Raw genomic sequence first — 25,880 nt, 5'->3', positions numbered from 1 at the left:
GGTCTGAGATCGAGCAGACCAGAGCAGAAGATTACCAATAACACTGATCAGTATTAGCAATCAAATAATTGCTATAAATATTAACCCCTTAAGGACCCAGCCAATTTTCACTGTAGGACCCGGCCATTTTTTGCACATCTGACCACTGTCACTTTAAGCATTAATAACTCTGGGATGCTTTTACCTTTCATTCTGATTCAGAGATTGTTTTTTCGTGACATATTCTACTTTATGTTAGTGGTAAATTTTTTATCGATACTTTCATAATTTCTTGGTGAAAAATTCAAAAATTTGATGAAAAAAAATGAAAATTTTGCATTTTTTTTTTTTACTTTGAATGCTTGTAAGGAAAATAGACATCCCAAATAAATTATATATTGATTCACATATACAATATATCTACTTTATGTTGGCATCATAATGTTGACATGTTTTAACTTTTGGAAGACATCAGAGGGCTTCAAAATTCTGCAGCAATTTTCCAATTTTTCATAAAATTTTCAAAATCTGAATTTTTCAGGGACCAGTTGTTTTGAAGTGGATTTGAAGGGCCTTTATATAAGAAATACCCCACAAATGACCCCATTATAAATACTGTACCCTCCAAAGTATACAAAATAACATTCAGTAAGTGTGTTAACCCTTTAGGTGTTTCACAGGAATAGCAGCAAAGTGAAGGAGAAAATTCTAAATCTTCATTTTTTACACTCGCATGTTCTTGTCCACACAGCTTTTGAATTTTTGCAAGGGGTAAAAGGAGAAAAAGTCCTCCAAAAAAGGAAATACCTCGTATGTGTATGTCAAGTGTTCAGCGGGAGCAGTAGAGGGCTCAGAAGTGAGGAAGCAACAATGGGATTTTGGAGAGTGAATTTTGTTGAAATGGTTTTTGGGGGGCATGTCGCATTTAGGAAGCCCCTATGGTGCCAGAACAGCAGAACCCCCCCCCCACATGGCATACCATTTTGGAAAATACACCCCTCAAGGCACGTAACAAAGGGTAAAGTGAGCCTTAACACCCCACAGGTGTTTGACGAATTTCCGTTAAAGTCAGATGTGTAAATGAAAAAAAAAAAAAATATTTCACTAAAATGCAGTTTTTTCCCCAAATTTAACATTTTTTACAAGGGGTAATAGGAGAAAATGACCCCCAAAATTTGTAACCCAATTTCTTCTGAGTACGGAAATACCCCATGTATGGACGTCAAGTGCTCTGCTGGCGAACTACAATGCTCAGAAGAGAAGGAGCGCCATTAAGCTTTTGGAGAGTGAATTTGTTTGGAATGGAAGTCAGGGGCCATGTGGGTTTACAAAGCCCCCCGTGGTGCCAGAACAGTGGACCCCCACATGTGACCCCATTTTGGAAACTACACCCCTCACAGAATTTAATAAGGGGTGCAGTGAGTATTTACACCCCGCTGGCGTTTGACAGATCTTTGGAAAGTGGGCTGTGCAAATGAAAAATTAAATTTTTCATTTTCACGGACCACTGTTCCAAAGATGTCAGACACCTGTGGGGCGTAAATGCTCACTGTACCCCTTATTACATTACATGAGGTGTGTAGTTTCCAAAATTGGGTCACATGTGAGGGGGGGGGGGGGCATTTTTCTGGCACTATGGTGGCTTTGTAAGCACACATGGCCTTCAATTCCGGACAATGGCGCTCCTTCTCTTCTGAGCATTGTAGTTCGCCCGCAGAGCACTTTATATTCACATATGGGGTATGTTCTTACTCAGAAGAGATGGGGTTACAAATTTTTTTTTTTTTTTCCTATTTTCCCTTGTGAAAATGAAAAATTTAGGGTAACACCAGCCTTTTAGTGTAAAAAAATAGTTTTCTTCATTTTCCCATCCAACTTTAACGAAAATACGTCAAACACCTGTGGGGTGTTAAGGCTCACTATACCATACTACCCCTTGATACATTCTGTGAGAGGTGTAGTTTCCAAAATGGGGTCACATGTGGCTATTTGTTTGCGTTTAACTCAGAACCGCTGTAAAATCAGCCACCCCTGTGCAAATCATCAATTTAGGCCTCACATGTACATAGTGCGCTTTCACTCCTGAGCCTTGTAGCCTGGAAGGATCCAGGGAGCCAGCCGCACAACATCGCCGCCCGCCGGATGTGTAAGTGGACTTTGGCGCCGGTCCCTGTCCTGCCCCGCCTATTGTGGGTGGGCAGAAGGGGGAAACCGAAAGTTAACCCCCCCCCGCTCTGCTATTGGTTGTCACTTCTTGATGACCAATAGCAGGGATAGGAGGGGCGGCACCCCTGCCACCTTGCTCCTATCCCTTCAGGGGGATCGTAGGTGTCTTGGACAACCCAAATCCCTCTTATTTTCCGGGTCACCATAGACCCGTATGACCCGGAATTGCGCAAATCGCAAGTGTAAATTCACCTGCGATTTGCGGTGACTGTCCCCCCCCCCCCCCCCCCCCCCCGGGCATCCCGGTCCAATTCCCGCCCAGGAGGACCAGAATTGGCCATGACATAACAGTACGTCATGGGTCCTGAAGACCCAGGGTGTCGTGACGTAGTGTTACGTCATGGGTCCTGTAAGGGTTAAAGTGTAAAAAAATAAATAAAATAAAAAAGTCCCCATCAAAAAAGTAAAATGTCAGTTTTCCCATTTTACCCCCAAAAAAGCGTAAATAAATTACACATTTGGTATCGCCGTGTGCATAAAAGTCTGAACTATTAAAATATATTATCCCATACAGCAAACTGCGGAAACTTAAAAAAGCAGTAATTTTGGACTTTTTAAAATATTTTTGTCACATTGTATTCCCCAAAAAATAATTTATAAGATTTAAAAAAATTTAAACCCAAGAAAAAGTGCTACTAATCAAAACTACAGATCATGGCGCAAAAATGAGCCCTTATACCACCCCATATACAGAAAAATGAGAAAGTTATAGGTGGTCAAATTAGGACAATTTCAAAACATACTAAGTTTGTTAAAGCGGTTTGAGATTTTATTTAAGTGTATTGACCCACACAATAAAGAATACATGTCATTTTCACCGGAAATACAATGTCATCTTAGCTATGAGGAGCGATTAAAGGAGTTACAATTGTTTAGTCTTGAGAAGAGACGTTTAAGGGGGGATATGATAAACGTATATAAGTATATAAATGGCCCATACAAAAAATATGGAGAAAAACTGTTCCAGGTTAAACCCCCCCAAAGGACGAGGGGGCACTCCCTCCGTCTGGAGAAGAAAAGGTTTAGTCTAAAGGGGCGGCACGCCTTCTTTACCGTGAGGACTGTGAATTTATGGAACGGTCTACCTCAGGAACTGGTCACAGCAGGAACAATTAACAGCTTTAAAGCAGGGTTAGATACATTCCTGGAACAAAATAACATTAATGCTTATGCAGAATTATAAAACTACATCCCTTTCCCTTATCCCCTTACATCCTTCCCTTCAATCCCCTGGTTGGACTTGATGGACGTATGTCTTTTTTCAACCATACTAACTATGTAACTATGTGAAAACAAAACCTTTCAAAATTTGCTAAATTGCGATTTTCTTTTAAATTTTCCCACATATATAATATTTTTTTGGTTGTGCCATACATTTTATGGTAAAATAAGTGAAGTCATTACAAAGTACAATTGGTGAAGCAAAAAAAAAAAGCCCTCATATGGGTCTGTGGATGGAAATATAAAAGTTATGATTTTTAGAAGGCGAGGAGGAAAACACGAAAATGCACAAATAAAATTGGTCTGGTCCTTAAGGCCATAATGGGCCTGATCCTTAAGGGGTTAATTGGGGCTCTATCCGCACTTCCACCACAGATCACACATCTGAGGGTGAGAGCCACATAGGACCAAGCGGCTGTATAAGGTAGCTATAAGATTAACTAGACAGGGATCCTTTACCAATGATACAGAAATTGATTAAAACAATGATTGAGGGGCATCTTGAGAAATGGGGAATTGATCATAAGATGCATACATTTTTACAACTTGCTGACCCGGTAACACCTGTCCATAAAAGACTGGCATATAATGGCATCAGCGAATTGTTTTACCTTTGTCAATTGTACTGGAAAAGGCACTAACTCCATTAGTGAAAAAAATGGCTTTTCTTCTGAATATGTCAGACTGAATACTATTACTGATGTTTCCGATGTTACCTTGCTGGTTACAATCAATGTACTTAGTTTATATACTAGCATAGAACTCCAAAAGGGTACAGAGGCAGGCGAGGTGGTTACTACAGAAAAGCAACTATGACACCAAGAAGTTTTTTCCTGGATATACTTGCAGTACTGAGGTAAAACTATTTTGTTTTTAAGTATAACTTTTGTGCAACGCAGGGGTTCTGCGATGGGGTGAACATGTGCACACTGGTCTATTCTGGGGAAGGCTTACCTGGATACACAGGAATTTAAGAATCTCCCACTGATCTGCAATAAACGCCTCTAAACTGATACAGGCGGACATGGGGTTGAACAGGAAATCAAAACACACCTTTCTAAGTACTAGGAAATATGCACATTTCTATGCTTAAATTGTGCTCAGAGTAGTAATGTGATCAAGGGTGAGGAGAACACATGTAAAATGTATCCAGTGAAAGGTTATTTAATATCGAAGTCAGAAAATGTGATTTATCTTAAGTGTCTGTGCCGTCTCCTATACATTCGAGAGACATCCATGCATGTAGGAGGCAAGTAGACATATCCAGGCAAGTAGACATATCCATGCAAGTAGACATATGTCCGCTGCAACAATTTAATTAGAGATGAGCAAAGTTACAGTGATTCAATTCGTCACAAACTTCTCGGCAGTTGCTGACTTTATCCTGCATAAATGAGTTCAGCTTTCAGGTGCTCCGGTGGCTGGAGACTCTCCTAGGACTGTATCCACCTTTTCCAGCCCTCCGGAGTACCTGAAAGCTGAACTCATTTATGCAGGCTAAAGTCCGCAACTGCTGAGAATTTCATGACGAATTACTATAACTTCGCTCATCTCTAAAATCAAATATTCCAATACCTGCCCATTTTAACCCCTTAATGTTTCAGTTTTTTCCTCCTTTTAATAAATCATAACCCTTTCAATTTTCCACCTAAAAATCCATATGGTGGCTTATTTTTTGCACCACCAATTCTACTTTGTAATGTCATTTTACCCAAAAATCTACAGCAAAACTGAAATAAAACATTGTGCAACAAAATTTTAGAAAAGACGACATTTTGTAACTTTTTGGGGCTTCAGTTTCTACGCAGTATATTTTTCAGTACAACACCTCATTCTGTAGGTCCATGCGATTAAAATGATACCCTACTTATATAGGTTTGATTTTCTCATACTTCTGGAACAAAATCATAACTACATGCACGAAAATACACATTTAAAGTTGTTGTGTGCGTTTAAAATTGACTTCTGACCCCTATAACTTATTTTTCGGCATGCGGGGCAGTATGAGGGCTCATTTTTTGCACCGTGATCTGAAGGTGAGCGGTACCATTTTTGTATTGATCAAAGTTTTTGATTGATATAAAAAGTGACCAACACAATGGCGGGAGGGGGGGGGGGGGGGTGAATGATCTTTATTCACTTTTTTTAGCAATGTTATAGCTCCCATAGGGGGGCTTATAACACTGCACACACTGATCTTTTAACATTGATCATTGTTATCCCATAGGATAACATTGATCAATGATTCTGCCGCTTGATAGCTCATGCCTGGATCTCAGGCACTGAGCAGTCATTCGGTGATCGGAAACGCAGGAGGCAGGTAGGGCCCTCCTTGTGTGTTCTAACAGGGACTGGTTTACTTTCACTTTTGACACGGCGATCAACTTTGAACGCCACGTCTAAAGGGTTCATAGTGTGCAGCACTGATCACGGTGCTGCATACTATTAGCCATGGGTCCCAGCCGCTAACAGCCACGCTGTGGCCCCGCATTATTGAAAGGGTGCGAACTCAGGGCGCACATGTATGCCCCAAGTCCTTAAAGGAGAACTCCAGAACATAAAAATTGTCCCCCATACTGCCGGCAGTAAAAAAAAAAATAAAGATGTACATACCTTCCTCCGCTCCCCCGGTAACCGGCTCCGGTCTCCGCCACGATACACTTCCTGGTTACGGTGGTCGGATGAAATCATACTGCGCTCAGCCAATCACCAGCCGCAGTGAAGTCCCAACTCGGCCGGCGATAGGCTGAGCGGCAGTGTGACGTTTTCGGGCGCGGCAGCAGGTGCAGTGAAGAATTTTGTGTCCTGAAGCGTTTTCACACTGCCGCTCAGCCTATCGCCGGCCTAGTCAGACTTCACTGCAGCTGGTGATTGGCTGAGTGCAGTATGATTCATCCAACCACCAGGAAGTGGAACGCAGCAGTGGCTGGAGCCAGTTACCGGAGGCCCCGGGGGAGCAGAGGAAGGTATGTACATCTTTATTTTTTTTTATTTTTTTTTTACAGCCAGCAGTATGGGCGACAATTTTTATATTCCGAGTTCTCCTTTAACCCCTTAAGGACCAGAGAGTTTTTTGCAAATCTGACCACTGTCACTTTAAACATTAATAACTCTGGAATGCTTTTACTTATTCTGATATTGTTTTTTTCGTTACATATTCTACTTTAACTTAGTGGTAAAATTTTATGGTAACTTGCATCCTTTCTTGGTGAAAAATCCCAAAATTTGATGAAAAATGAAAATTTTGCATTTTTCTAACTTTGAAGCTCTCTGCTTGTAAGGAAAATGGATATTACAAATATATATTTTTTGGGTTCACATATACAATATGTCCACTTTATGTTTGCATCATAAAATTTATGAGTTTTTACTTTTGGAAGACACCAGAGGGCTTCAAAGTTCAGCAACAATTTTGAAATTTTTCAAAAAATTTTCAAACTCACTATTTTTCAGGGACCAGTTCAGTTTTGAAGTGGATTTGAAGAGTCTTCATTTTAGAAAGACCCCATTATAAAAACTACACCCACCCCCCCCCCCCCCCCCCCCCAAAGTATTCAAAATGACATTCAGTAAGTGTATTAACCCTTTAGGCGTTTCACAGGAATAGCAGCAAAGTGAAGGAGAAAATTCAAAATCTTCATTTTTTACACTCACGTTCTTGTAGACCCAATTTTTTTATTTTTGCAAGGGGTAAAAAGGAGAAAATTTTTACTTGTATTTGAAACCCAATTTCTCTCGAGTAAGGACATACCTCATATGTCTATGTAAAGTGTTTGGCGGGCGCAGTTGAGGGCTCAGAAGGGAAGGAGCGACAAATGGTTTTTGGGGGGCATGTCACCTTTAACCCCTTAAGGACCAAGGGCGTACAGGTACGCCCTTGGTCCTGCTCTCCTGATATAACGCGGGGTTACACAGTAACCCGGCGTCATATCACGGCGGGCCCGGCGTCATGGTGAAGCCGGGACCCGCCTCTAATAGCGCGCAGCGCCGATCGCGGCGCCGCGCGCTCAGAGCTGAGCCGCGCGGCTAAAAGTGAAAGTTGGCAGCTAGCTCAGTCGGGCTGTTCGGGATAGCCGCGGCAAATCGTGGCATCCCGAACAGCTGACAGGACAGCGGGAGGGCCCCTACCTGCCTCCTCGCTGTCCAATCGCCGAATGACTGCTCAGTGCCTGAGATCCAGGCATGAGCAGTCATGCGGCAGAATCGTTGATCACTAGTTTTTTTATGAGAAACCAGTGATCAATGATGAAGATCAGTGTGTGCAGTGTTATAGATCCCTATGGGAGCTATAACACTGCAAAAAAAAAAAAAAAAAAAAAAAAGTGAAAAAAAAAGTGAATAATCATTTAACTCCTCCCCTATTAAAAGTTTGAATCACCCCCTTTTCCAATAAAAAAAAAACAGTGTAAATAAAAATAAACATATATGGTATCACCGCATGCAGAAATGTCCGAATTATAAAAATATATCATTAATTAAACCGCTCGGTCAATGGCGTGCGCGCAAAAAAATTCCAAAGTCCAAATTAGTGCATTTTTGGTCACTTTTTATATTATTTAAAAATGAATAAAAAGCAATCAATAAGTCCTATCAATGCATAAATGGTGCCGTTAAAAACTTCAGATCACGGCGCAAAAAATGAGCCCTCAAACCGCCCCATACACGGAAAAATAAAAAAGTTAAAGGGGTCAGAAGATGACAATTTTAAACGTATTAATTTTCCTGCATGTAGTTATGATTTTTTCCAGAAGTACGACAAAATCAAACCTATATAAGTAGGATATCATTTTAACCGTATGGACCTACAGAATAAATATCAGGTGTCATTTTTACCAAAAAATTTACTACGTAGAAACGGAAGCCCCCAAAAGTTAAAACTGCGTTTTTTTTCTCAATTTTGTCGCACAATGATTTTTTTTTCGTTTCACCGTAGATTTTTGGGCAAAATGACTGACGTCATTACAAAGTAGAATTGGTATCACAAAAAATAAGCCATTATATGGATTTTTAGGTGCAAAATTGAAAGAGTTATGATTTTTTTAAAGGCAAGGAGCAAAAAACGAAAATGCAAAAACGGAAACCCCCCGATCCTTAAGGGGTTAAGAAGCCCCTATGGTGCCAGGACAGCAAAAAAAAAACGCATGGCATACCATTTTGGAAACTAGACCCCTTGGGGAACGTAACAAAGGGGTAAAGTGAACCTTTATACCCCACAGGTGTTTCACGACTTTTGTATATGTAAAAAAAAAAAAAAAATTTTTTTTTTTACCTAAAATGCTTGTTTTCCCAAAAATTTAACAGTTTTAAAGAGGGTAATAGCAGAAAATACCCCCCCAAAATTTGTAACACAATTTCTCCCGAGTACGGCGATACCCCATGTGACCCTAAACTGTTGCCTTGAAATACGACAGGGCTCCAAAGTGAGCACCATGTGCATTTGAGGCCTAAATTAGGGACTTTCATTGGGAATCACTGCCTCCAGCTGTTCTAAAACTCCCAGCATGCCTGGACAGTCAGTGGCTGTCTGGCAATACTGGGAGTAGTTTTGCAACAGCTGGAGGCTCCATTTTGGAAACCGTGGCGTACCAGATGTTTTTCATTTTTATTGGGGAGGGGGGCTGTGTGGGGGTATGTGTATATGTAGTGTTTTTTCACTTTATTTTATTTGTGTAGTGTTTTTAGGGTACAGTCGCACGGGCGGGTGTTCACAGTAGTTTCTCGCTGGCAGTTTGAGCTGCGGCAGAAAATTTGCCGCAGCTCAAACTTGCAGCCGGATACTTACTGTAAACCTCCGCCCATGTGAGTGTACCCTGTACGTTCACATGGGGGGGGGGGGGTAGAAACATCCAGCATGTAAGGTCTATCAGTGCATGCTGGGAGTTGTAGTTTTGCAACAGCTGGAGGCACACTGGTTGTGAAAACCGAGTTTGGTAACAAACTCAATGTTTTGCAACCAGTGTGCCTTCAGCTGTTGCAAAAGCTACAACCCCCAGCATGTACGGACAGCGGAAGGGCATGCTGGATCTTCAGCTGTTGCAAAACTACAACTCCGTCACAGACAGCCAAACTGGCATGCTGGGAATTGTAGTTATGCAACCAGCAGATGCACCACTACAACTCCCAGCTTGCACAAACAGCTAAAGGTATTTTTCCATAGAAAAATGTGCCTCCAGCTGTTGCAAAACTATAAGTCCCAGCATGCCCATAAGGGAATGCTGGGAGTTGTGGTGGTCTGCCTCCTGCTGTTGCATAACTACAGCTCCCAGCATGCCCTTTTTGCATGCTGGAAGCTGTTGCTAAGCAACAGCAGGAGGCTGTCACTCACCTCCTACTGCTCCACGCCGCCGCACAGGTCAGTCCCTCGTCGCCACTCCTGGGGCCCTGATCCCAACATTGATGCCGGGGATCGGGGTCCCCAGCTCCCGTGGTCTTCTTCCCGCACCCGCTCACATCATCCGGAAGAGGGGCGGAGCAGGTTGCGGGAGTGACACCCGCAGCAGGCGCCCTGATTGTCCCGGCCGACGAATCAGGGCGATCATGAAGTGGCACCAGTGCCACCTCACCCCTGCTGGCTATGGCTGTTTGGGGCTCGCTGGACTGAATTGCCCAGCAATCTGCAGCCACTGCCGACATGGTGGGGGGGGGGGGGGGGTCATCATGACCCCCCCTGGGCGATATGCCCCGATGCCTGCTGAACCATTTCAGCAGGCATCGGGCACCGGCTCCGCTCCAGATGGGGCGGTGGTGAAAGCTATGGGAAGGGTAATGGAAGAGGCCACCCTGGAACCTAGAGGAATGAACAGTGATTTGATTAGTTTGTGTAATTCATAGATTTGTATGTTTTGTTTATTATTTTACTATATGTGACTTAACATGATTTTTCATTGCAGAGACATCCCTGAATAGATTGTGATTCTCTACATTCAAGCATGTGAATTTACTTGTTTTGTTTATCCTGTTAGGGTTAATATGCTAATTATGAGCCTCTGACACAAGCCATGTCTAATGTAGATTTAAGGCTACTCAGTCGTAACTTGTGCTACATTTATCTGCTGTTATGTGCATGCCAAAAAACTAAAAAGCAGTGTTATATTCACTAGGGCCAGGATCCTCCTTCTACAGACACTTTCTATCCATGGGCACCAGACATTCTGGCAGTGCCAGCCAACACTGGTATTGGACTTGTGATGAGTGAATGCCACATCAAGTAATTTGTGTGGGCAGGTGATCAGGCTCTGGGGAGACTGGTGTAGAATGGTCTCCATGGTTTTGTGATATGGCTTTGTCTTTGTAATAGGAGGTATTTGTATTGAGAATGGCCATTGGTTGGACATTGTAGTGTGAATAGTATATGTTAGCCGCCCCCCTCAAAAAACCTCACTATCAAAAAAAAAAAAAATTGTAAATCTACTAGTGGGAATACTACATTAGGACTGTTCTAGTGCTACATCTTGTTACTGCAAATGCAAGAATTGGTATTTGTTTAATAAAACTAATGCTAAGTATTCCCCCACCATAATATTTTGTGAACGAGAAACCCGGACTGCTACAATATAGAAATAGAGCTTGCGTGTATTGCTAAGCGATGGACAAGCAAGGAGGCTTTTGTGGTGTGTACTTTGATCTTTAGTTTTTTTGTGAAGCAACACTATGTCCCAACTGCTGGTGGGATGATCTGGGAAGCCATAGTATATCAGTGTCACCAACAGCTTGGGATATGTGCAAGATATTCTGCAACCATTTGTATTGCCTCTTATGTCAGGGCTTCCAACTGGCTTTTTTTTTAGCAGGATAATGCTCACCTGCAGAGCAAGTATTTCCCCAGCAATATCCCTGCCAGATTGCTAAATTTTATCCTAGAATGTGCAGGATTAAAAAGGGGTTCTCCCCTGCCCTCCGGAGCTCCACTCACAGCGTCAGGAAGTTTATTACTCCGAATGCTGTGTGCGGGCTTAAGTGTTCGAGGCCGCCCCCTCGTGACGTCACGCCCGCCCACTCAACGAAAGGCTATGGGAAGGGGGCATGACAGCTGCTACATCTGAGGGCAAGTGTTCCAAAGGATGCTAAACAAGACATGCATCATACCTAGTATCCATGTTAGTAGCAACCATCAGGTTACTAAAGGCTAATGTCAATTATAATCTTCCCAATTAAATTATCCTTTTACTCTATTATTCAGCTACATATTGTATATTATATTCACAGATCCTGGCCCAGATTGCATGAGACAGTTTCTGCTTTGACAATCAAAACCACTCAGCAATTTGAGAAATGGAAGTGGAGCTGTGGTTATTTGCCCCTTGCTATGGTTAGCCTAGACCATAAATATCTTAAGCACCCACTGGCTGACCTTCCTCAATGGAAATAGGTGCATAAGCTGTCATTGTATCAGTAACAAGCGTGGACTTTTTTCACTGGTTCAAACATTAAAGGCAGAAATTAGTTAAGCAAGACTGAGCCGTCTAGACCAGAGTAGTGTGCATTGAGTGTATATGGTACCTAAAAACATTTATATAAAACTAAATGATGACAGACTTCAGTTAATGGTATAATTGTACTGGTTTTATATAATTAGTCGTCAATAAAAACAGGTCATATAGCTTTATTGTATAAAAAAAATTAAAATAGTTTACACCAAAACTGAATAAGTTAAAAAAAATATATACAAAAGTCCTCAGTTCAACACTACAGGCTTCAGGTTTGTAGAGTTGGCAGTAGGAGGCTGCATTAAAAGACCTCGAGTTGCGAGTCCTACAAAAGGGAAAAAAAAAGTTTACCATTTACACTCTAGTATTAGCCGTTCCGAATATAAGCAGAGGCCCCTAATTTCACCCCAAAAACCTAGGAACACTTATTGACTCAAGTATAAGCCTAGGGTGGGAAATACATCATCCCCCTATCATTTCCCCCCCCCCCCCCCCCATCAATATGACATCACCCAGACCCCTCCACCCTTTCGTTTTCTTACCTAACCAGTTGTTGCTCTAGTAGCTGAAGGACCATCCATGGAGGGCGAGTCGGGCCGTCCATCTTCACTGCAATGACCGTCCACATTCCGGTGGGAGGAAGAGCCAGTACAGGCCGTCGAAGAGCCAGTACAGGCCGTCCATCTTCACCGGGAGGCCTTCTCTGCTCCGGGCCATCCTCGGACTAGTGGCGCTGCATTGATGCCACAACGCAGGGATGTCCGTGCGCAGGGACGCCCCTGACATGTCTGCCCATCATGGACATCCTTGCGTGGCAGCGTCAATGCAGCGCCACTAGTCTAGCAGAGAAGAGTGCCTCCTGGTTAAGATTGACAGCCCGGACCAGCTCACCCTCCCCACAGGAATGCGGATGGTCTCAAACCCCCCCCCCCCCGGTATGCCTAAAGCGATTTTTCTTCACTTGAGTATAAGCCGTGGGTGGCATTTTTCAGCAGAAAAATCGTGCTGAAAAACTCTGCTTATACGAGTATACGGTATATAGTTTATCACTACTAAGCCAAATGTCAAAAATTGAATGTACTTCAGACATACCTACGAAGCATTCAAGAACCGGTTGTGGATATCTGTATATACTTTGGTGAATATTTCATCCTTTGAGAGCAGGCCATCTATAGGAACTATTAAAGGGGGCAAATGGAGAGGGAAAAAAAATAAAAATGGATCTTTAAACATATTAAACTTAAATGAACATTTGACAAAGTTACTCCATTTACAAGATGTAACATGGCTCCATGGGTTGGTTGTACATTTGGAGCTAGTTTGATTACTGTCAAGTAAAATGAGGGAAGGTTTTCAACAAGCTTGTCCGCTTCAGACAACTGAAGCTGATCAGGGTTAGCTCCAGATCCATATTATAATTGTGGAAACGCATTCTCTTAATGGATTGCTAAAGCCACAATACATTGTATTCTTAGCACTGTGAGAGGCCTAGGTCCCATGGAGGGGAACCGTGCTAAACCAGAAAAGACTACACAAATGTTCACAGCAATTGGTTTTAATAACAAACACATACCAACACTCACACCACTCTCTTCCATCTCTAGTCTGTGTTTCAGATACATCGGCCAGACATGACCATCAAATAATCCTGGTGGATCCGGGACAGTATAATTTCTGCCACTAAAGGGAAAGAAAAAAAAAATGCATTAAAAAAAAAAAAAAAAAAAGGCAGGATCTAGTGACAAGATGGGTAAGACTTCATACAACTGGGACCTCACCAACCAAAATGGAAATCTTGTCTTAGTTCCATTAGAATCAGACACTAGTCAATCTCCTGCTGCATAATCTATGCAATGTAAAAATGAAGGCTTTCAAGACACCATAGACACATGCAGGATTATTTAACCATTCTATGGGTGGTGGCAGATTTTGCAGTTACAGACTGAAATCTGCAGAGATTTAGGGTACATTCACATTTTGCTGCCCATTAACTTCAATGCGGAAAATCTGCCAGCAAAATATGCACATGTGAACACTCATTTCATTGCAGAACATTTCTACCTGTGCAAATGTTCTGTGTGAAGCTGTGAATCCAATGTAAAGCATGCATTGTGCTAGTTACACTTTGAAAGGGTAAGGCTCGGTCCACACTACGTTTTGTCCCATACGGGAGCGCATACGGCAGGGGGGAGCTAAAACCTCGCGCTCCCGTATGTTACCGTATGCGCTCCCGTATGTCATTCATTTCAATGAGCCGACCGGAGTGAAACGTTCGGTCCGGTCGGCTCATTTTTGCGCCGTATGCGCTATTACAACCGGACCTAAAACAGTGGTTGACCACGGTTTTAGGTCCGGTTGTAAAAGTGCATACGGCGCAAAAATGAGCCGACCGAACGTTTCACTCCGGTCGGCTTATTGAAATGAATGACATACGGGAGCGCATACGGTGACATACGGGAGCGCGAGCTTTTAGCTCCCCCCTGCCGTATGCGCTCCCGTATGGGACAAAACGTAGTGTGGACCCAGCCTAAAGCATTACATGGGAGGCATACTGTAAATCTCAATATTTAGAAATTCAATGGGGAAGATTTATCAAAACCTGCCCAGAGGAAAGGTTGCCCATAGCAACCAGATAAGTTTTGAAAAGGCCTCTGAAAAATGGTTAAGGGATCTGATTGGTTATGGGCAACTCAACTTTTCCTCTAGACAGGTTTGGATAAAACTCCCCCAATAAGTTTTTAGAATGTTTAAAGACTTACTAAAATTTGGCTGCATGCTGTAAAGAACTAGAACAAGTTGGGCTGTACATTAAGTGTTGAAGGACCTCTGTCCCTTTGTTTTCACATACACATAACACCAACCTTCGCCTCCTCTTGCACTCTTCATATGGAATACTTAAATAGTAACGTTCCGAACACAAGTCTGCTAGTGACCTGCAAGACAGTATTTAAAGCGTACCTGTCAGATCCAACAAAATTTTTTATTACATCATTCAGTACCTAATCCTGACCATGTACATCTAATTTGTGTCTAGCACCTTTTTTTAATTACACTTCATTTAGCTCACTAGTCTTAATTCCACTCAAAGGGAGAGGGCGTGGCCTCACTGCAGGTCTCCACCCCCTCCCTCAATATGCCATCTGCTCACATCTCCCCTAGCATTAGCAAAACTACAACTCCCAGCTTGTCCTCACTGACAGTAGAGGGACACAAGCTGACAGTGGGAGGATTTTTCCTCCATGTGAGACTTCTACTGTGGACACAGCAGGACTAGTATGTGTCCATAGCAGGCAGAAAGACAAATTAAAGCAATTGCATGCTTTACAACATAAAGTTTTTGTATCTGACAGTGCCCATTTAAGTTAGTCTCTAAGCCCCTCTAGTGTTCTGTTGAAAAAGTGAACATTGTATTATGCTTTCAAAATAAAGACCCGTTGAATAAATTTAACTGAACAATTAATTCCTTCAAATAAAAAAATTTGAATCCTGCATCTCCGCCATGTGCATATGCAGACTAAAGTCCTTGTTGCCACTTTATATTGTGCATTCATTCAGAAAGCCTTAAGACCTCTTCACTTTTCCACAAATGTTGAGGCCTGGTACTTGCAAATTAAAACCAAAGACCCAACCAAAATGTTACATGGACAAGAGTATTCAGACCCACCACAGACCCTTAAAATGTAACCCTTCCCCCTCCCTGGACACTGCAATTCTGCTTAAGGGTACATTCCCACACGGCGTATTTTCTGCTGCGTATTTTATTTTCTCTGTTGAAGTCAATGGGTAGGAAAATACGCAGCACCAAATACGCAACAAAATACGCTGTGTGGGAACGTACCCTAATACCATACCTATATTAAGGCATGGTGGCAGCATCATGCTGCACAGGTGTTAGGCAGTTGGGACAAGGCGACTACTCCATTTAAGTTTCCCTCCACCCTGACCAAAGTACAGAAGTATTAAACACAAGAGTGCTCTAAATCTCAGAATGGGTGAAAGTTAACCTGTCTTTGTAAAGTCACCTTATTTTTTCTTATTGGAAGGTGGTCAGCCTGTTTGGTTTTGTCTGTCATGCACCAAAGTTATGATTTTTGTTATCACTTTGGCTGTTAGGCTAGGTTCACACTGCGGAATCTCCAGACAGAAAATTTCCGCCTGTAGATTCCAACTGCAATGTGTTCCATAAGTATTTCTGCCTGAAGAATGAGCAATGCCATTTTTCAGGTGGAAATTTTAAAGCGGAATTTCCATCCACCAATTCAGCTTCAAAAATGATGAAGTGTGAATGGAAACCCATTCACTACAGTACATTTTAGTAAGCGGAATTTCTGCCTGCAATTTCAATATGGAATTGCAGGCAGAAATTCCGTAGTGTGGACTTAGCCTTAGAAACCTGCCTGTGCTGAATCCAGAGAATTATTAAGTGTGGTTGGAGGTGCAGAAATTTTATAAAAAAACTACTTGTCCACGGAACTAAAATGGAGCAAAATCTACTTGTCCCTCATGACTATCCACTTGTCCGGACCAATTTTCACTTTTACGCTCTGATTTTTTTTCCTCCTCGTCCTATAATAGCCATAACTACCTACTATAATGACACCTTTTAATTTTTCACTATTCGCTAAAAAAAAAAAATAATAAATAAATATTATATATATAATATATATATATATATATATATATATATATATATATATATATATATATATATATATATATATATATATATATATAAATAATAGTAAAATATAATTTTGCAGATTTTGTGGTTTTCTTTTCTACGCCATTTACCTTGTGGTTGAGATAACATGTTAGTTTTATACTTTAGGCTGCCTGATTACAGCAATACCAGATTTGTATCGTTTACATGTCATGTTTCACCAATTCTGGACTTTCTAAATTTTTTTTTTAATTGCCATTTATTAACCCCTGTAGCTTTATTTTTTTTCCACATACCAGGATGTATGAGGGCTCATTTTTTGCGCCATAATCTGTTTTTGTATTGGTACCATTTTGGTATTGCTCTGACTTTTTAATCGCTTTTTAACGGGATATTACAAAAATTGCAAATCTGTGGTTTGGTATTTTTACATTTACCGTACGGGATACATAATGTTATATTTTAATAGGCCGTACAATTACGCACGAATCGATACTAAATATGTTTACATGTTTTTATATAGGAAAAGGGGGTGATTTGAACTTAACATGGAAGGGGTTAATGCAGCAGCCTTCAAACTGTGGCCCTCCAGATGTTGCAAAACTACAACTCCCAGCATGCCCAGACAGCCAATGGCTGTCCTGGCATGCTGGGAATTGTAGTTTTGTAACATCTGGAGGGCCACAGTTTGAAGACCACTGGGTTAATGTGTGTCTTTCAAACTTTTATTAAAACTTTTTTTTTAACACTATTACACTTATGAGGAATCATTAGATTCCTCAGACAGATGAATAGAGTTCTATTGATCCACCCCACTAGCCCACCAGGGAGCATTCACATGTCCCTTTAGACGCCACTGTCAGCTTTGACAGCAGTGATCTAAAGGGTTAATAGCCAGCCGCGGCGATCGCCGCATGCTGGCTATTAGCTGCGGTCCCCGGCTACTGAGAACAGCCAGGGGCTGCAGAGTATGGAGCGGGCAGGTATCCCGAGCCCGCTCCATACTCCCCTGTGAGCACTGCATGCATCTCCCCGTGCAGACGCGCCTCCTCCCCTCAGCTCTCCGAATCTACAGCTGGGAAGAGTGAAGGCAGAGGACGCAGGTCTGCATGGGGAGCAAGAAGCCACGCTCCTTCATCTCCCCCCCGCACATCTGCAGAGCAGGGGAGAGAAGACAAATGCACAGCTTCTCATGTCCCGGGCGTCGGGCGATAGGAATTCCACATCCCTTAGGTGGCATGGGTTAGTAATGTTCGGAGGCCAGTTGCATTAACAAAATGCTATTTTTTCGAACCCAAACAACCATATAGTAAAGCAGCTTTAGAAGTCTTCTGTATAAAAAGTCACTTTTGCTGCACCCTTTCAAACAATGATAAATGCCCCACAATGACCCCAAGAGCACACAGCCAAAACACAGGAGTGGCTTAAGGAAAACTCTGCATGTCCTTAAAGGAAAACTGTCACGTTCACTCCCGCACTAACCACAGGTACTGACCAATAGTGCGGGGGGACGCCGATTCATATGTACACGCAAGCCCTTGCCCTTCACACTGGGGAATTTCGCAGTGAATGGGTCTCCCACGAGTCCCATTTACACTGCAGAATTTCAGCAGTTCTGCACAGCCATCAATGGTGACGGCGCAGTGCCCTGCAGTCCTACTGCCAAAGTATTTTCAGCGGCGGCCACCTGACGAAATTCCACAAGCGGAGATTCTGCAGTGTGAACATACTCTAAGACTTGAGAGTTAAGCAACTTTTTTTCACCATATATTTCCATGGTACAATGAAAAGGTGTCATTACAAAGTACAATTTGTCACGCCAAAAAAAAAAAAAAAAAAAAAAAAAAAGCCCTCAGATGGAACAATAAAAGTTGTGGCTCTTAGTAGGCCATACGTTCACATGTACAAGATCTGCTGCATATTTTTGCGCAGCTGATTTTGCTACCCATTAACTTTAATGGGTAGTAAAATCAGCTGCACAAAATATGCAGCAGATCCTGTATGTGAACAAACCCTTAGGATATAATGTTAATGAAACTGTACAGAGAATGTAAGAAAAAAAATTACCTAGTCTAGAATATGAAATGTGCTTAGCTTCTGCTCAAACAACAAACAAAAACAGAATAGGGTGGGCTGTGATTTTAAAAATGCATTTTGATAGAATAAATGAGATTATTACTTGTGATTATATAGAAGAAAACCCTCCAAAATCAGTATTTGCACATCATCCAACTCTGAAGAACATGATAGGGCAATTCCATGTGATCGGGCAAACTTGACAGGATTTTCAACCCAAGCAGTCACTGTATTCACCATTGCTTCCATATCAATGGAAGTGATCACTGTAAGTTTAAATATAGCAAAATTAATAAAAAAAAGTGTTGCCTAGAAGCAAATACATTGAAATAAAAATGATACTTTATATACATTACTGCATCCTACAGCGAAAACTGTTCTTACCATCCCATTGTTTAAAGCCATCTTCACCAACTTCTATCTGATCTGGCAGCTGAAACATAGTGAGCAATAAAAATGCTGCAAATAATGCAGCTGACGCACAAACAAAACAGAAGACTGGAACAGAAATACTGCATCTCCAAACAAGATGTCAGAATACTCAAGAATTCCATAAAAACAGCCTGTTCGGGTGCGTTCACACCACGGTTTGTCAACATGGGGACTGGAATCGTCTGTGGGGAGGGGGTGGAGTTCAAGTAAACCAGATACAGGGCAAATATGAGCCAGAGTCACTATCTGACTCTGGTCGCTCATTCCAACAAATGAGATTTGCCTTGCATGCAAACATTTGAAATGGAAAACTGAAGTGCTAAAGAAAAGCCTAGTGTAGTACAGTTAGAAACAATAGTTACTATAGGTTATACCATGGCATGTAGAGAGGTTATACCTACCTTAAAGAAGTCATCCTGATGGACCACACAACAATTCGGAAGGGCACCAATGAGCCTTTTCGTCAGAGTGGTCTTACCACCATTTGTAACACTAAAGAGAAAGTGATGTGCAGTGTCATTGTCAAGGACGGCTTTAGGTGAGGCATTAAAATGTGAGTGACCGCTGCTGCATATTGCTGAGGGCCGCATAAGCAAATTCACACTAGACAATGTTTTTATAAAAACTTTCCTCAGCAGGAAACTCAGTAGTGTTCCCAGAGTTATCAAAGAGTTTGTTTAATACACGGAAGTAAATTGTATTTACATCTGACAAAAAAGGGAGGTTTAGTTATGACGTTGAAGTAATCATGTTACATTGATTGTTTAGTTGAGCTTAATCTCTGTATATATTAGCATATTTAGCATTTCTTTATTTGCCAAAGTTAATTTATGCAGCCCTCTTGCTCTCATACTGGAAAATCACAGATCTTTGCCCTTCTATACCTATATCTTCCTCAAAATGTTTAGTCTTCTGACTAGAGATGAGCGAACTTACAGTAAATTTGATTCGTCACGAACTTCTCGGCTCGGCAGTTGATGACTTTTCCTGCATAAATTAGTTCAGCTTTCAGGTGCTCCTGTGGGCTGGAAAAGGTGGATACAGTCCTAGGAGACTCTTTCCTAGGACTGTATCCACCTTTTCCAGCCCACCGGAGCACAGGAAAGCTGAACTAATTTATGCAGGAAAAGGCATCAACTGCTGAGCCGAGAAGTTCGTGACGAATCAAATTTACTGTAAGTTCGCTCATCTCTACTTCTGACATCTCATCTTGGGCCTCCTGGCATCATTCCAAGGTTTCTTAGTTGAAAGCAAATAGCAAGCTGGTTTATGGGTAGTTTAACAAATATCTTTCTCTAGCATCAATGGCATATTAGTATTAAAGGAGAACTCCAGACTAGGGATCGACCGATTATCGGTTTGGCAGATAATGACGATTATGGGCATTATCGGTATCGGCAATTACCTGGCCGATAATGCCCCGCCCCCGCCCCATTGCCTCCCCCATCCCTGGTTTTATAATTACCTGTTCCCGGGGTCCACGCTACTTCTGGCTCCTGCAGCATCCTGCGTTACGCTGTGGCTCAGGAGGATGCCACCGGAGCCAGATGTAGAGTGGACCCCGGGCCCCCAGAGAACAGGTAATTATAAAACCAGGGATGGGGGAGGCAATGGGGCTGGGGGGGTGCGATGTGGTGTGGCGGTAGGGGGCGTGGCGGTGATAGGACTCGGGACCCCCAGACAAGCAAGGGGAGAGAAGCGGGTGGTGGCGGCGGTCTATGGCACAGCAAAAGCCACTGCAGTACATTGATTTAAAGCGCCCGCTTTAAATCAATGATCTGCAGCGGTGTCGCGGGGGGATAAATAGCCGATAACTTATACCAGCTTATCGGTATAAGTTATCGGCCATCGGCCCTAACCTCCCTTGATTATCGGCCCTAAAAAAATAAATAAATAAAATAAATAGATATCGGTCGATCCCTACTCCAGACCATAAAAGTTGTTCCCCATAGTGCCGGCAGTAAAAAACAAAGATGTACATACCATCCCCCGCTCCCCCAGGGCCTCCGGTAACCGGCTCCGACCACTTCCTGGTTGCCTGTGGTCGGATGAATCAGCCAATCACCAGCCGCAGCGCAGTCCGACTCGGCCAGCGATGAAGCGTTTTCACACTGCCGCTCAGCCTATCGCCGGCCGAGTCGGACTGCGCTGCGGCTGGTGATTGGCTGATTCATCCGACCACTAGGAAGTGGATTGCGACAGAGGCCGAAGCCGGTTACCAGGGGAGCGGAGGAAGGTATGTACATCTTTAAATTTTTTTTACTGCCGGCACTATGGGGGACAATTATGGTCTGGAGTTCTCCTTTAATATATCAGTCAGCAGAGACATAAGGGTCAACCTTATCACCTGGTAACAGCAAAACCAAAGCAGATTTCAGTATGTACTGCCAAGAAAAGACATTCACAAATTGCCCTTTCAAATTTGAAAGCAGATTATATAGAATCACTGGACTAGTTAAAACTAGCCTGCATCACTAATAAAAAGGAGCACTTTGTAAGCATAAACATCGCCGTAAACAGCAGCAATGAAGTGGAATAAGGATAGATGCACATTGCGTTCCTGACCCTGTTAATTGTATTAGTCAACATCCCAACAAACTGGATGCTGACGTATATGGTTAACGGAAGCAGCTGACCCCATTCACTCCTATGGCAGTACAGAGTCACCTACTGACTCCTTTTGGGACATATGCACAATTTCAAAAGCACAACAGAAATTACATTTTTAAATGAAGTATATTAGAAAGTTAACTTTTTATAGAAATCATGGCTTATAAATTCATTGCTTGTCCAGGCTGAAGCACAGGCATAGACAGTCCAGTAAGTTGACCATCAGACAGGAGTGGGGGGGCACAGAGGAACGCCAGACAGGAGGAGGGCCCACAGAGGAATGCCATCAGACAGAGGCCACAGAAGAGTACTAATCCACCCTCACTTACTGGACTTTGTCCATGTCTGCTTCAGCTTGGACAAAGCCATGATTTCTATAAAAAAAAAAAAAAAAAAAAAAGTAATAAAAATTCTTATTCTATATTAGAAAGGTTAAAGGGGTACTCCGGTGCTTAAACATCTTATCCCCTATCCAAAGGATAGGGGATAAGATGCCTGATCGCGGGAGTCCCGCAGCTGGGGACCCCCGTGATCATGCACACGGCACCCCGTTTGTAATCAGACACGGAGCGTGTTCGCTCCGGGTCAGATTAAGGTCGACCGCAGGGCGGGCGGCGTGTGACGTCACGCCTCGGGCGGCGTGTGACGTCACGCCTCCGCCCCCGTGTGACGTCACGCTCCGCCCCTCAATGCAAGCCAACGGGAGGGGGCATGATAGCTATCACGCCCCCTCCCGTCTGCTTGCATTGAGGGGCGGAGCGTGATGTCACATGGGGCGGAGGCGTGACATCACACGCCGCCGGCCCTGCGGTCGCCGGTAATCAGCCCCGAAACGAACACGCTCCGGGTCTGATTACAAACTGGGTGCCGCGTGCATGATCATGGGGGTCCCCAACACTATATTAAACATGCCTTTTTATCTGCCTGGTAGTGTGGTCACTTGCCAGGCAAACTTCCCCAGCAGGCGTGAAGTCACTGATGCCTGCTGGGGCCGACACTTCCGCCCCATAGCTCATCTATACAGGACATGATTGTTTTCCTAAAAAGTATCTCCAGCTGTTTCACAAATACAACTCCCAGCTTGCCCTGACATCTATTAGCTGTCAGGGCATGCTGGGAGTTGTAGTGGTGAAACAACTGGTGGCACCCTGTGTGAAAACACTGTTACGGTGCAACCCCCCCCCCCCCCCCCCCCCAAACAACTCACTATAAGACCATGGCGCATCCTGCTCCCCTATACTATACAACTCCCTATAAGACCTCAGATCAGACATACCCAGGACAGGCAGCACAGCACTGAGATTCAACGGGATTAAAGTGATTAACTGTAGTTCCACGGGATTAAAGTGACTCCAAACTTGTATGTTTTATTTTTCACTTAAAAATTTCATTTTTAACGAAAATTAACATGTTTTAAAAAAATGCCCTCCCGACCCCTGTTTTTCAAATACAGGGCGATATAAGGGCTCATTTTTTGCATCATAGTATGTAGTTTTTATTGGTAAATTTCTCACTTTTATACAATTTTTTCGTCTCCATAGGGTACTATTACATGCAGTCATTAGATTGCATACACTGTTCAATGCTATGCCATAGTATAGCATTGATCAGTGTTATTGGTACTCCATTGCTTCAGCCTGCTGAGGCTGACTGGAGCCATGAAGAACCAAATCGGATGGCAAGGAAGCAGGTAAGGGCCCGCCATCCTCAGCTGATCGGGACATTGTGATTTGCCTGCCATGTTCCCAAGACCAGCTCAGCTGCCAGGAGCGTATTTTTGGCTTTTCAGCCATCACAATCAACTTTGATTGTGGTGTCTAAAGGGATAATACCAGGCATCAACAAGATCGCCAGTGTCTGGCATTAGCTGTGGATCCTGGCTGCTGTTAGCAGCTGGGACCGAAAGGATATGAAGCTTCATAGATCTGTCACACGGCTACAATGTATATAAAGCGTGCAGTTTGTTTAGGGGTTAAGGACTCAGCCCATTTTGACCTTGAGTACACAGGAAATTTAATTTTTTTTTTGCATTTCCACCTCATCTTGTAAGAGCCATAACTTATTCCCCCACCCCCTGAACAAACACGGGCTAATGTTTTACATGTATTTCAGAAAGCAACAATTTTTCAATTCCAGTTTTTACACAAGAAAAAAAGTGGAAAAAGCACCCTCCCCAATAAAAATTTTAATCGCCCCCCATTTTACCCCCAAAAAGTTGTACTGCCACATGTGTAAGTGTTCGAATTATCGAAATATAATGTAATTGATCCCTTTCTGTGAACAGCATAAACGTAAAAAAAAAGTCCAAAATTGATGTTTTGGTCCCATTCTTACAAAAAAATGCGCAAAAGTAATACCAAACACATCACTGTGCAAAAGAGAAAAAAAAAATATCCCTCACATGGAAAAATGAGCATTACATGGTGTCAAAATAGGGAAATTTAAAAACACTTGTGAAATAAGTTTTTTTTAAAGCAGTACAATAGAAAAGCATGTAGTTATGGGTCATTGCAACCATATTGACCCACAGAATAAAGAAAACACTTCATTGTTAAAGTGTACAGCACAAAAACAAATCCCTCCAAAATGTCAGTTCTTTAATTTTCTCACAAATTTTTTGGGTGTGCTGTACATTTTATGGTAAAATGAGTGCTCTCATTACAAAGTACAATCAGTCACAAAAAAAATAAAAAACCTCACATGGGTCTGTGGATGGAAATATGAAAGTTATGATTTTTAAAAGGTGAGGAGGTAATGAAAAAGATTGGTTATGTCCTTAAGGGGTTAATCATATTACAAAAGGTCTAATTTTCAAGTTTTTGCATCTGACAGTGACCATTTAGAAAAACTGCCACCTATCAGTACCGAGTATACCATTACATGGCAATGAATTTCTGTCAGACAGTCGCTGGGTAAGTTATAATATAAATACTTTATAGATACGTTAACAGGCAAGATTAAACATTATGGCTTTTAGAAACGTTTGACTATAGGAAATTAAAAGTCATCACTAAATATTTATAAGAGTAACTATAAAATACAAGTTCAGGCTGAATCCCCATGGCGGGAAGGAGTGGACCACTGACAGGGATTTGGGCGGGATGGGTCTGACCACCCTGTGACAGGGATTTGGGCGCGCGCGCCTGTCACCCGCCGGTTTAAATCTCCCGCCAGGACAGGCGCGCCCAGACCAGCGAACTGCCGCCGCACCAAACTTTACTATAAAGTTACAAGAAAACAAATAGTTTCCATTACTATGACATACCGTAGGCTGGCGCCCCAGTTGTGACCTACTACACTTTCCCTACTCCAGGCACCCCCACAAATACTAAAAACTCCGGGTATCCCACAATCAGAACTATCACTCAGCATACACATAGCGACTTACCCGCCTATACCAATGATAATTCGCCGCATGTTGCCGGTAGATCTGCTTCACAACACTCCAGTTACTAACTCATTGAGAAAATTTCCCGCCCCATCCTAATATATACTCCGTCTCTACCGACGTCACTCAGACCGAAAAGGCGGCAGCCAATTAGCGGAGGGATGGGGGTTGACGCCGTGTACGCAAGCGCCGAGTGCTGAGCACCTGTTAGCCGCTCGTCACGGTCATGCTGTCGGTATTAATAGCGGTGGGCAGCGTGCTCTTTGCCTAAATTAGTAATGGCTGAAGGGAGAAAATGTCATGAATTTTCCACTCCTCGGCGGACAACGAGACATTGGAGGATGTAGTAGAAGGAAGAAATGTCGCGTTTTACACCTTAGTTCAAGGAATGTTCCGGACAAACCACGAGTTAGTCCTAGGGCAATGTCTTGGGTGCTTTGTAGCCATGTGTGGAGCGCCCGTATGTGAGGGCTCCTAGGTGCTAGCTTTACACCAGGTTTCTTTGGCTGTAGGACCCCTGTGACGTTTGAGGAATTGGAGTAATATACACTCTGCTGTGTATGGCAACACAATAAAGCCGTGCTCCTCATGTCCTATCAAAAACAGTGCAAGAATTTATGCAGCTGGCCCTTTAATAAGATTTATGAGATTATTCACACTAGTGCCCTATTTCTTGTGCATCGAAAAACAGGTTACAGTCGGTTTTACTAGGGTATGATCACACTATGTTCTGCTGACTTATGTTACCCTTGGACAACCACCCCCCCCCCCCCCAAAAAAAAAATTTGTTTTCCCAAACACCCTAATATGGTTAAAAGTGCAATATTTATTTTGAAATACGCACATTAAACTAGGTTTAAAA

General features: G+C 42.7%; 1 protein-coding gene across 6 annotated transcripts; it reads right to left on the bottom strand.

Moving 5' to 3' along the window:
* Nucleotides 1-11,978: 11,978 nt before the first annotated feature.
* NMRK2 (nicotinamide riboside kinase 2) lies at nucleotides 11,979-25,570 on the bottom strand. 6 transcript variants are annotated; one of them, XR_008855056.1, is made up of 8 exons: nucleotides 25,019-25,570; nucleotides 19,422-19,512; nucleotides 18,973-19,021; nucleotides 18,692-18,854; nucleotides 14,612-14,785; nucleotides 13,436-13,532; nucleotides 12,945-13,030; nucleotides 11,979-12,177 (listed from the first exon to the last, which is right to left on the bottom strand). XR_008855056.1 is itself a non-coding variant. In XM_056551994.1 (8 exons), exons 1-7 carry the CDS (start codon nucleotides 25,045-25,047, stop codon nucleotides 12,945-12,947), a joined length of 699 nt encoding a protein of 232 aa, XP_056407969.1. In that variant the 5' UTR covers nucleotides 25,048-25,554; the 3' UTR covers nucleotides 11,979-12,177. The 6 variants fall into 6 exon arrangements, 4 of the variants coding, with proteins under 4 accessions (XP_056407969.1, XP_056407970.1, XP_056407971.1 ...); XR_008855084.1 differs by having other exon boundaries at nucleotides 14,714-14,785; nucleotides 25,019-25,557; XM_056551994.1 differs by having other exon boundaries at nucleotides 13,426-13,532; nucleotides 25,019-25,554.
* Between the last annotated feature and the right edge of the window lie 310 nt (nucleotides 25,571-25,880).

Source organism: Hyla sarda, chromosome 1 (assembly GCF_029499605.1).
Source record: "Hyla sarda isolate aHylSar1 chromosome 1, aHylSar1.hap1, whole genome shotgun sequence".
Taxonomy (NCBI): Eukaryota; Metazoa; Chordata; class Amphibia; order Anura; family Hylidae; genus Hyla; species Hyla sarda.
The sequence above is the reverse complement of the archived record's forward strand: the minus strand, read 5'-3'. Positions and strand labels throughout refer to the sequence as shown.